Genomic DNA, 12,407 nt, shown 5'->3' with positions numbered 1-12,407 from the left:
GTTCATCCCCGATTTCCTAGTCAACATTCTGGTGAACATGAAATGAAACACTTCCAAAATTTATCATATTTTGAGTTTTTGATTGAATGCAAGTATCAAGACACATGTTTTAAATATTTCATGCATTCCAGAGCAAGATCTATGTATTTGAGCCCCTAGCATGCGCAATTTAGCCCCAAAATTGTACAGTTGAGATGCAAAACTACACAGTTGAAGCCAATTTCTACATAGTTAAGCATGATTTATGCATATTTGATCATGATTTATATGCATTTGAAATTTTTTCCTATGTATTTGATTATGATTCTTAACATTTATTGATCATTCCTTTCATGCAATTCTTTCTCTAATTAGGTTTATTACATGCAAATATTTTTGTGATTAGATTCGTTACATGCAGTGCTTGAGAAGATCTAATGTTTGCATGTAGAGTTTCAATTTGATATGAATTCTTAGTGATCAAATTTATAGATTAAATGGCTTAAAATGAACTACAAATTGCATCTAGTCTAAATATGGGTTGAAAGAATCATTAAATAGTCTAATCAGGATTCAATTTGGAATCAACTTTTTATTTTAGTTTTCTAAGTTAACCATAACATAGTTTAATCAAGGTTCAATGTGGAATAAATTTCCTATTTGAATTCACTAAGTGATTAGAAGGAATCCAATCTAGTCTAATTAAGGATCTCCATTCAATTTCAATTCTTAATTTCATTTCACAAGCTGGATAAAATGAACTACAATTATCATATAGCTTAATTAGGGTTTCAATGAAAAATAATTTCTTGCTTCAATTTGCAAAAGGGTTTTAAAATGAATCTTTTTGTCCTTGTTTTTAGCTATGTCACAAAAAAAGGATAACCCCTACAAATTTTGTCCAATTTGTAGCTTATGTGCTCTAAACATACTTTTTGAGGTAGTCTTTATTCCCCTCATGCGTGATTTCGGACCCTCGATTCTTGATTTGGAGGTTCTAGTCCTTTTTTGGGTCTTTTAAGTTAGTTTTTGTGTCTTAGTCTAAATCAAATTTACAAACCTGAATTACACCTCTTTTATGCACACAAGTGTGAATCGGGGTTATAAACCTAAATTACACTTCCCCTTCAAAATTTTAAGGTCTGGTGCAAATCGGGTTTGTAACCCCGATTTAGATCACTTCATGGCCAATTCTTTCATGTTAGGTGCAAGTCAAAGTTATAAACCCAACCTACACCTAAATCCTTAGAAATATCAAGTTTTTAGTGCAAGGTGGGGTTGTAACCCTGACTTACACCAATTCTTCTTGTTTCTAGTGCAAAACAGAGTTATATCCCTAACTTACACCAAGTTCTCCCTTTCTGGTACAAGGTGGGGTCACAACCCCAACCTGCACCAAGTTTGCCCATTCTAGTGTAGAATGGGGTTATAACCTAGATGTACATCGTGTCCTCTGAAAATGATGCATATTGGGGTCGTAACCCCGACCTACACCAAGGCCTTACCAAATGGTGCATATCAAGGCCATATCCTAGTCTACATTGATTCTCCCCATCACGGTGCACGTCGAGGGTATAACCCTGACCTACACTATTTCCTTTGCTTTTTTTTTGCCTAGTGTTGGTGCAAATTGGGGTTGTAACTCCAACTTGCACCATGATTCTTTCTCAAGTGTAAATCGGGGTTATAACCTTGTTTCACACCAAAGTCAGTTTCTTTTCTTTTTGACAAGTGCAAATTAGACTTATAAGTCTGATTTACACCTATATCACTATTGACACTTCTCAAATGCAAATCGGACTTATAAGTCTAAAATGGACTTCTTCCACCCCTTTTGGTCTTTTTTGTCCAACTCTGAGAATTCTTCAAATCTATTTCTGCAACTTCATTCTAGATGCCAGATTCAACACATTGGGACCAAATGACTATGAAATAAAGGCTATCAAGTGAGAACATGAAGACTCCATTGGTGAAGAATGTTGGAAATAAGGTAAGGCTCCAAACACTTAGTCATTTCTATGCATCTCTAGCTTAGTGTCATTTTGTAATAAGACTTTGACACTTCAAGTGTCATTTTGTATTCATGCTTTTGCATCTAGAACTTGCACATGTCTTAAGTCAAATCGAACTCTACCTTTGACTTGGCCACAAATTAGTTGTAATTTTCCTAGTTTCATGTTGCACCTCTCCTCTCTATATATGAGGATTTTCATTGTAATAAGGATCTTCTTTTTGGGATCATCTTTATCTTTTAGATGAGGAATCTATAATCTATATGCCAAAACTCTACTGAGGTGAAGAGAAAAAGTGAAACTTTGTGTTCATATTATTTTTTTACAAACTTGATCAAATAAGAAGAAATCTTTGGCATCCAAACTTTGTGTTGGATTCATTTGTGGTTTATGGTGAGAGTGTTCTTATGTCATTCTTGTTGTAAAATCTTATTTTGTTCAAGTAAAAGTGTTGTTGAGGAAATATTATTAAAGAGTAGGAACAATTGTTGGTTTGTGGACTTTGTGTCATATTTCAGCTTTTCTTTATTGGGATTAATAGAAGGAGATAATAACTTGAAGACTTTGAGCTTCATATTTTTATTCCAAGGAAATATTATCAAAAGTTGTAACATGATAACAAGATAGAGACTTTGTGCTTTACTTTTCTATCTTGGTACATACCTTGGGTTATAGAAGTTATTTGTAAAAGGTTGATAGGATTATAGTGACTCCAAGACTTTGAGCTTGAACATTGTTTTCCCATCCTAAAGAAGCAATGGGGGACGTTGTGCCTTCATGGAAACTTTGCTTCTTTACTTATTTGTATTTGATCATTCCTACATTTTGGGTTAATTTGTAACATTGAAAGTGTTATAATTATTGATGCTCTATATTGTAAATTATTTCTTGAAGAAAGAGGAGAGAATAACATCTATTATGAAAAAAGAGAATAGGATGATGTACCACCCAAGTTTAGATTATAAGTAAGAAGTTGTATTTTAAATAGAGTAGTAAGTGAAAGGATGATCCTTCCCTAAGAAAGTAGGAGATATTTAATCTCACACACTATGCTTGAAGCTATAGTTTTGTAAACTTCTTGAGTTTGCAAAATTTTCAACCAACAATTTTTGGTGATTGTTGGGGATACGATACGCATCCAAATGCCTCATGATTTTGGTTTAAGTATACTACTATCCTATTCATTGTAATTTTTTTCTTCTAATTTCTCAAGCTTTCCCTAAGGATATGTAAAATGGCTGCTCAAGGTCCATGGGGAAATTCTTTTGGTCCATTGAATCTGACTCCACCCCTACATGCCCTTCCTAATGGCTCGTGGAATAATATTCCCAAGATCTATGGGGATGGCACACAACATCCAAATGAACATCTTGTTGTTTTTAACATTGTATGCGGTGTTCTTGGAGTTGAACATGAAGATATTTCAGTGAGGTTATTCATTGAGACATTCCAAGGTGTTGTTGCAAACTAGTTCTATTATATTGCACCACAAACCATCACCAACTGGCAAACACTTAGGACAAAGTTTGAAGAGAGGTTAAAGCCTATAGAAGATTCTCATGCATTGTTAGTAAAATTGACTCAAATAAAAAAAGAACCACAGGAACCCATGCGGGAGTTTGTGGCTAATTTTAACAATGGCTCAACCCACTGCTAAAAATTTGAAGTGTTTCTTCATCAACACTCAATTGCCTAAGGTGAGTTTCTTTTTGAGAAGGGTAGTTCCAAGAGACCTTGTACTTGCACAAACCTTGGCAGTTGACATTGAAGATGATCTTATCCTTGTGGGTAAGATAAAGATAGATCTAAATGGGTCTAGAGAAAATTATCCTATGGAATCATTTTCTACCAAGAGAACAAATCACATGGTGCAGATGTTGGCTAATGAAGCACTAGCCCTTAAGAAGCAGTTATCACAAGGTTCTTCTTTTTTCTCTTACAGAGATATCCCAAGGACTTATCCAAATATTATTTCTAATCATACTATAGGAAATCAGAACAAGCTTTCACCACCACTAGAAAAGCTTGTACTTGAGGCACCACCAATGAATGCGATGGTGGAGAGTTTTGAATTTGAACAAAATGATATTGCTAATCTCTTCCAAGAGGAGGAAGTAGACATAGCTGGCGACTCTCATATATGGTCAATGCATTATCAAGAAGTTGTTGAACAAGATACCATGGGGAATAAATCCTTAGGTGATGAAAGCCACTTTGCCAAGACATCAATAAATGAGGATCATCACATCATGAGATGTGAAAAAATGGGCATGCATGAAGGTATCATTCAAGTTGAACAAGATGAGAAGAATGCATCTATTTTTCAAGGTCATGAACTTGGACATATTGTTCATGTGGAAGATAGCAAGCAACTTGATGAAGACCTCACTAAATGTATTTAATTAGATTAGATCTATGTTTTTTTCTCATTTGAATTTTTCACATCTTTGACTTGCATCTTCTACTTTTGTCATTTTCTTTTAAGATTGATATCATAATAATATTAACATATGTCTCACTATTATTTATTATTGAATTTAATATAAATTAAAAATATATATTTGTTATTTTTATAATAAAATATTTTATACACATAATGATGCATTCTTGTTTATAGAAAAATAATATGAATAATTAAAAATAACTATAACATTTAAAAAAACAATATTTAAAAAATAAGTTAAACAATTAAATAAAAAAACATGTCATTGTCATATGATACATCACGCAATTACATATAATATTCTTCCACTTATTGGAACAGCAAACTAGAGAGTTTAAATAAGTAATATCACGAATGTAAATTATAAGAGAGATTTACTAGATGAAAGAGAGAACTTATATGAGGATTTAAAAAATGGTCATCTTCTTATCACGGTATGGAAATATGGTTTTAAATTTAAGGGCAGGTTGACAGCCTCAAGGCAGGACGAGCGAGAAGTTCCACACTCCTGGGCGTGGTGGATCCAAAGACTTCTGTCAAATCCAAATCCCCTTCCACGCTCCAATCAAAACAGTGAATTAGCTGAGCTAAAAGAAGGTTCATGCTCACAACGGCCATGGCTTCCCCTGGACATCCTCTCCTTCCTGCTCCAAAAGGCACCATATCAAAATTGTCTTTATTTCACAATATCAACATTTTTACCCATAAACCTCTCTGGCTTGAATGCCAGGGGTTCTTCCCACAAGGATGGATTTCTTCCAATAGCACAAGCATTGACAATAAGCCTGCTTCTCTCAGGAATGAAGAATCCACCAACTCTGCAATCTTGTGTTGATTAGTGTGGAAGCAGGAGCGGTGACGCCGGATATGACCTCAGCATCTCCTTCACCACACACTGCACATACTCCAAGCTTGATATATCACGCTCACTTACAGTCCACTGAATCAATTTCCTCTTGCATTTTCTTGGCCACACCAGGGTTTTGAAGAATCGCACTCATTGCCCATTCTAACGTAGTAGACGTGGTTTCAACTCCAGCAACGAAAATATCCTTCAAAAGTTATTCAGCCTTGTTAGATCAAGAAGGAAAAGAAGTAACAATTAAATTGGAAAAAAAAAAGGGGGGGGTTTGTTCATAAGTAAATACGTACAAAAACAATGGCTTTAATGTTTTCCTCTGTGATTTCCCTTCCATCGAGTTTCCCTATTTCCGAGAGCACGTCAATGATGTCCTTAGTTCCTTCCATCAAGTTTTCCTATTTTCAAAATGCATTCGGTTTCTTGATTCTTTTGTTGTGTTGATTATGTCACCACAATATCTTAGGGGAAGAGCACTAATAGATAACATAGTTTCAATAACCGTCATCTTATTGTCATGTTGACCCCCCAATAGCCGTCATAGTGAAATCACCATTAATAAATTTGTTTTGCACCAATAGCCAATCATTTTTTGTAATTTTTTGTTCATAATTGGCCCATTTTTGCACCACTATTGGAACATTTGTGCACCACTATTGGGACATTTGTCAGCAAGCACTAGCGATTTTGAGTTGACAGTTACTGGAACATCTTTAGTTAGGTATAAGGTGACACTTTGAAATGTGTATTTTTTGACCTTTGTGCGCATAATTGATTCCACAACATGCAACATTACCACCCAAAAGTCAGATCAATAGCTATAAATAGTTAAGTCGCATACGAAGACAACTAAAAAAATTAAAATTAAAATCCGATGTACCATTTAGGATTTGTGGGTGCGTGAAGTTAGCTATGATGACTACTGGTGCTCTTCCCCTAGTCAACGAAAAAAATATAGCTAGAATTTATAAGGCTAGGCATGAGGACACATTGACTTTTTATAGTTTAAATAATTATTAAAAAGGTCTCCGGCACATTGCAAAGACAAAAGAAAAAAAAGTATACTCTTAAACCCATCGCTCACCTAGCACTTGGAGTCATAGGAGTTGCAAGAGCTACATCAATAGAAAAGTGAAGGGAAAACATATTTTAAGTTTAAAATATAGATCTATATACATGTAGTATTGTATAATATAATGTGATACATAATTTTGATGAATTGGACAAGATGTAAGCAAACTATGAATTAAAAAAAGATCTTATCAAGTACTTCATTATATAATGGAGAAGTTGTGGGTGCATATCAATCCAATGCATTTCCATCTTTATATTCTCATAAAAACTCCACCTCTCCATGATTTTAGGAACTTGTAGACAAGGTCTACATTATCACCATTCACATCAGCCTATATAAAAGTATTGGGAAGTCTGATTCAGAGAAAAAAATAGAGATCTTGTTAACCAAAAACATCACTTTTCATATCAGATATCACTTCCCTTAACCAATAATAAATGACGTCCCTTGTATTACCCAAATATGTTTTAATTGCAAACCTTTTCAAATATAAGAAAGTTGGCTTTAAATGTTGCAATCTCTTTGTTAGTACTCGGTTCTTGTGTAGCAAGTTGATTCTATAGGAAGGTTGATATTTTGAACCCTGTAATAGAGTTATCAAACATCATTGAGCATAAAGTTTGAATTAGAGATTTAATCACAATTTTAATAACTACAGGTTTTAGGTTCTCCAAAATACTAAACACTATTTTGGTGTCTAGTAGTTGCATCATATCAAATCACCTTGATAGTTCTAAAGGCCCTTTTTAATGATTTAAATATTGGATAAATATACCTATAAAACATAAATGTGTGAAATATCCAACTGAATAATATAAATGCTTATTAGATGTGACATTTTGTAATTCTACGTTGTTTATATAACAAAATTTATTTTTTATTTATGCTTCCATCTTTGGAAGCAACATTTTTGCTGAAACAAATTGGCCAAATATGCCTTTGTTGTGTCAATAGTCAGCACATATTGTTGGAGTATAAAGTTTGATGAAATAATATATAGTTTGACGTATAATAAAGTTTGATAAAGTTTTGGAGTATAAAGTTATAATCACAGTTTTGTGAATATTTTAATACTATTTGGTTACTATTGAGATTTACAAGTTTGACTTAAAGCCTTTTTATATTGCATGCTATTTGGTATTGTTTTGCTTAGTTTTGTCAAATTGGTCAGCCAAAAATTTGATAGTTTCTATTTATGTTGGATCTTTCTAAGTCTCTAGTTGTAATTTTCATAACTATTGAATAAATATTCAATATCAATTAAAAAGGTATTATCAAAGTTTTAAACAAATTTTGAATGAAATTAGGCATCCTAATTAATTTTGAGTTTCACAGCTATAATTGTGTGCCTTTGTGTAAGCTATAAGTAGTTTTTGAGAGAATCGGATTGAATCTAATCTTGTTATTACCAGTTTATTTTTTTTTTTGTCTTTTTATTTTTTGGCTGCAATTGTTTGGTCAGAAATACAACTATTATGTTAAATCTCTCTAATCCATTTTTTATAGCTAATATAATTATCAAAATATTAAAACAAAATGGACCTAAATTGTTATTCTTCAATATTTTGGGTCTTGTGAAATATAGAAGATTTCGTGGTTGTTATCGCCTTTTATAAGAGGTTTTAGCATTATTCAGGGACAAACAATGTAGATGCAATGCAAAATAACTAGTACCAAAATGAGAGGAGGAAGAAAAACATAAATTTTGGGACCACAAGGAGTGAAATTAACAAAACTGAAATTCATCATGAGTCTGATACATGCAGCCAGCTTCAGAGATGGTGGAAAATTAAATTGGGATACCATGTTCGTCCAATTGTGACTTTTTGATAATATTAGTTGGAAGGGAGGAAATTTTCTCCCAAACAATGCAATTATTTATTTTAGTAGACAAGTTATCAAGAAGATCCACTAATGTATTTCCCTCTCTAAACACATGTAGAACCATGTGATTTTGAAAAGCGATGATAGTGGTGTAGGAATGATCAATCAAATTCGTAACCTGCTAGCTAGATTTGTCATTGTTAACCTTTAGATTGATTACATTCATTGAGTCACCCTCAATAATAATGTTTTTCATCCTCGTTTTTTTTTTGGCAATGAGGATGCCCTGACATGTCACTACCACCTCAGCATAATGTAAAGTCTACAACCCTAGGTTGATAGTATACAAAAAGAATAACCTCCCCTCCTGGTTACACAAGACTCCACTCCCACTTGCCTACTTGCCATTCCCAAGCGAGCAATGGTTGAAGTTAAGTTTTAACCAATGATGGGTAGAGGGACCTTGATAGTAGTTATCAATATTTTAATTTTATATTTTATATGTACAATAATATATAATTATTTATAATTAACAATTTTAGTGATTGATTTACATAAGTATTATGTTGGTAATTTTATCAATAAATTCACATTGTTTCATTAATACACAAGACAAATCTTGTTCATTCCTTTGGCACTATTTTTATAATTATTATTTGATCTTTAGTTTATGTGAATTTTACTCATAGAGTTAAAGTTATAATAGGTTATTCCTTAGTTTTTCGGGTTTTTTATCATATTTTGTTTTTGGCTTTAGTTTTAAATTGTAATATGTTAAATCTTGTGATTTGTGTTATTTATTATTTTATTTATTAATTAATTAATTGCACTTTCTATCTTATTAATTTCTTATCATTTATCTTCATTTCTCTTCTAATTTTCCATCGTTCCTAGAATCTATCAATTTCTTTCCTTTCTCCCTAATATTTTAGGTGTTCGTCAATCTTAATTGCCACTTGCACCCTCCCTCACTCTCTCTCCTCTCCTACTATTTTCTTTATAGTATCTTGGTTTATAAAAAATTTATTCACCCCCCCTCTCTCTCTCCTCTTCTACTCTTTTCTTTATAGTATCTTGGTTTATAAAAAAATTCTTCTTCTTTAGTATTCTTCATCATGATGATTGATCATGGAATGCAATTCAAAAAAAAAATAATATTTCTCTAATCTAAAATTATTTTAGGGAATATCAAGGCTCTAGTTCAAATAATCCTCACAAGAGAAGAGTTATGTGGAAAATAATCTACCTCATTGTATTTATTTCTTTGATAGTTTATACCTTCATTAAACAGATCTATTTTTATCTAAACTTAATTTCACTAACCACTTTGTATTAATCATTATTTTAAAACTATGATACACAAAGAACATAATAAAGATTAATTAAGTAGGTTAAGTTGAAGTATGGAACCTAAGTGGGTTAATAATAATATGAGATAATTCATTTCTTTTGAAAAATATTGACCACGAATGCTAGGAACCATAAAGAATGCATGTGGCATTTAAGATTCAAGAACCATGTCTCTAACTAATTCAACAACCAAATTAAAAATGTAATAAAATTTAATGAAATCATTTCCTAGATTAGAGATGAAAAACTATACTTATCATTCAATTAGTTTAAATTGGACTAATAGATATAACTTTCTAGTGATAAAAAATACTAATAGTTTGTTGTGATATCCATCTGGTAGATTGGAATTCCTACCTTTTAGATTTTGTAGCTTTGAGGTATTAAGAACTTATTCTTAAACTCTAAACTTGATCAAAATATTTTATACTTTTCCAATACTAGGATAAATTTTCTTGGTCAAAATCACCGAATTCAAGTGATTAAGATTCATTAATAGATGAAGATGCATCTTAATAAAATAATGTAATTTTTTAGCATTAACATCTCAATAAAATGCAATATGTCTCCCTACAAACTTACCATCTCTTTTTAAAAAAATTAATATATGTATAATATCATTATTTATAAATACAAGCCAACAATGCAAGGTCTAGTTTTTCATATGTTTAGCCTTTTACGTTCATTTTCATTTCAATGATTCTCTACTACCTTTCTAACATATTTTCCCCCTTTCCAAAAAAAAATACTTTAATCCTAACTATTTCAAAAAGATAAAAATTACTAAAGAATTTTAGTATTTTCCTTAAACACACTAAAAATCTCAATTTAATTTATTGGCAACTATTCCTAAGTATGTGAAATAAGTGAAGGCATAAATAGAAATTTAAAAAAATAGAAACATCTTTAAATTAATGGCTAGAACAAGGAAAATATATCTAGTCCAAAATACAAATGTTTGAAGAAATTAAATTATTGTGGGGGGAAATTATTGAAGCATAAGTATCTTTTCTACAACATGAATTCTAGAGTATGCACAATGAATAGATGTTTCAATTACACATCATGAAAAAACAAAATAGAAACTTGAGTGCCATTGTGGGGTGAATTGGATTATTGCAATTGAATTATAATTTTAATCATTTTATCAAACAACATGATGATAAACTTGATATGATTTTTTTACTACCATTTGATTCCATGTTTATAATTTATACTCTCATTCCCATTAACAACTCCTTGTGGCTAGTCTAACTATTTGTTTATTCATTTATTTATTATGTTATACACAATTATATATAGTAATAATTTTGGGTTCACAACTAAAGACGTGTAGATGGTATCTTAAGTCTCTAATGCCTATATAACATTGTTCAAAGTGTGTTAGAGTCAACACATTGTTATATAAACATTATAGACTCAAATTACATGTTAATATTAAAGTAGATATTAAGATACCATTTGAAGACTTATTGAATGGATAATTATGTTACTAATTATCAAGTTTACATTAGTTTTTATATTCAAAGTCATACTATATACTCTAGTCGATTAACACTACCAAATCATGCAGTTGGTATACACAGAGAAGTCGGTATGCACAGTCTAGTCGGTTACAGAAGAAAGTAGTCACAGAACATAGTACACATCGAGCTATCTACCAAGTATCTTTTTATGTCTACCGAGCAGCAAAGATGACACACCGAGTTGATATACACCGAGTGAAACGTGTTACCAGATTCATTGAACCTGGACATGCATATGAAAACGTGTTACAAGATCGAGGCACATCTAACCATTATCACATTGGAAATTGCACTAGAAGATTGTGTATGATTTTGAGATCAATCTAACCAATGAAATATTGTGTATAGTTATTCATTTGAGGAATCGTGTTTGTAAGATCGAAGCAATGAATTGGATCACCGTCTTAAGAGATCTATTTATATAGCATGAGTTAAGAGTTAAAGGTGTGCATGAGTGTAAGAAGACTATTACAGAGACATAGAGGTCACCGAGAAGGTTTTCAGAGAACAGACGAAGAACAAAGTAAACAGAAGGGTTTACCGAGTTACTATATGGGTTACCGAGGTATGCTATAAGAAAGGTAATCTATTCTGAGCACATAGAATCTGCTATAACATTTTAGATGTAAAGTTGCAGATATTTGTAATGATTTTATTGTAATATTGTGAAGTTGTAAGAGAAACCTTTAACAGGGTAAAAGACTTTAATCAAGTCTATAGATTGTAAAGCTTCTAACCAAGTGTAGCATTTAGATTAAATGTTGTAAAATCCTTTAGCAAGGTAGATCTAACAAATCTTGTTACTCCTAACAGGGTAAGCTATCAGAAATAGCTAATATGTAGCTCTAACCGAGCACTCTTTATTATTGCAGTAGTGAAATTGTGGGTACCATCCCCACCGCAGTTTTTCTCTCTAACCAAGAGTTTTTGCATAACAAAAATATATGTGTTATGGAGTGAATCTTGTATGATTGTTATCTATTTGTTTCAACTCTATTTTATGTTACTGCACTATTCTGTTTATGCATAACAGTAAAGTTATTATTCAAGAAAATTTTTGGAGTACTGATTCACCCTTCCCCTCTTAGTACATTAGCTTTCCATATTGGGCCTAACAATTGGTATCAGAGCCTGAATCTTTGAAAAGGGTTTAACTACCTAAAGAGAAAGATCTTATCAATGGAAGGCTACAAACAATCTTGGAGGATTGTGTATCTGCAAGAAGAGTTGGATCATGCTAATCAAGTGATTGCAGACATACAAAGGCAAATGCAAAAATTTCTGAAAGTAAGAAGAAGATTATCTGATGACTTGCAGGATTCTCAAGAGTTAGTGGAAC

General features: G+C 32.0%; 1 protein-coding gene across 1 annotated transcript; it reads right to left on the bottom strand.

Annotated features, from left to right (window-relative positions):
• Nucleotides 1–4,890: 4,890 nt before the first annotated feature.
• On the bottom strand, nucleotides 4,891–5,682 carry LOC131076257 (cytochrome P450 750A1-like). The gene is made up of 3 exons (XM_058013334.2): nucleotides 5,587–5,682; nucleotides 5,369–5,486; nucleotides 4,891–5,108 (listed from the first exon to the last, which is right to left on the bottom strand). The coding sequence occupies exons 1-3, from the start codon at nucleotides 5,680–5,682 to the stop codon at nucleotides 4,891–4,893; spliced, it is 432 nt and encodes a 143-aa protein (XP_057869317.2).
• Between the last annotated feature and the right edge of the window lie 6,725 nt (nucleotides 5,683–12,407).

Source organism: Cryptomeria japonica, chromosome 4 (genome assembly GCF_030272615.1).
Source record: "Cryptomeria japonica chromosome 4, Sugi_1.0, whole genome shotgun sequence".
NCBI classification, from domain to species: domain Eukaryota; kingdom Viridiplantae; phylum Streptophyta; class Pinopsida; order Cupressales; family Cupressaceae; genus Cryptomeria; species Cryptomeria japonica.
This window is presented reverse-complemented; position numbering and strand designations above follow the sequence as displayed.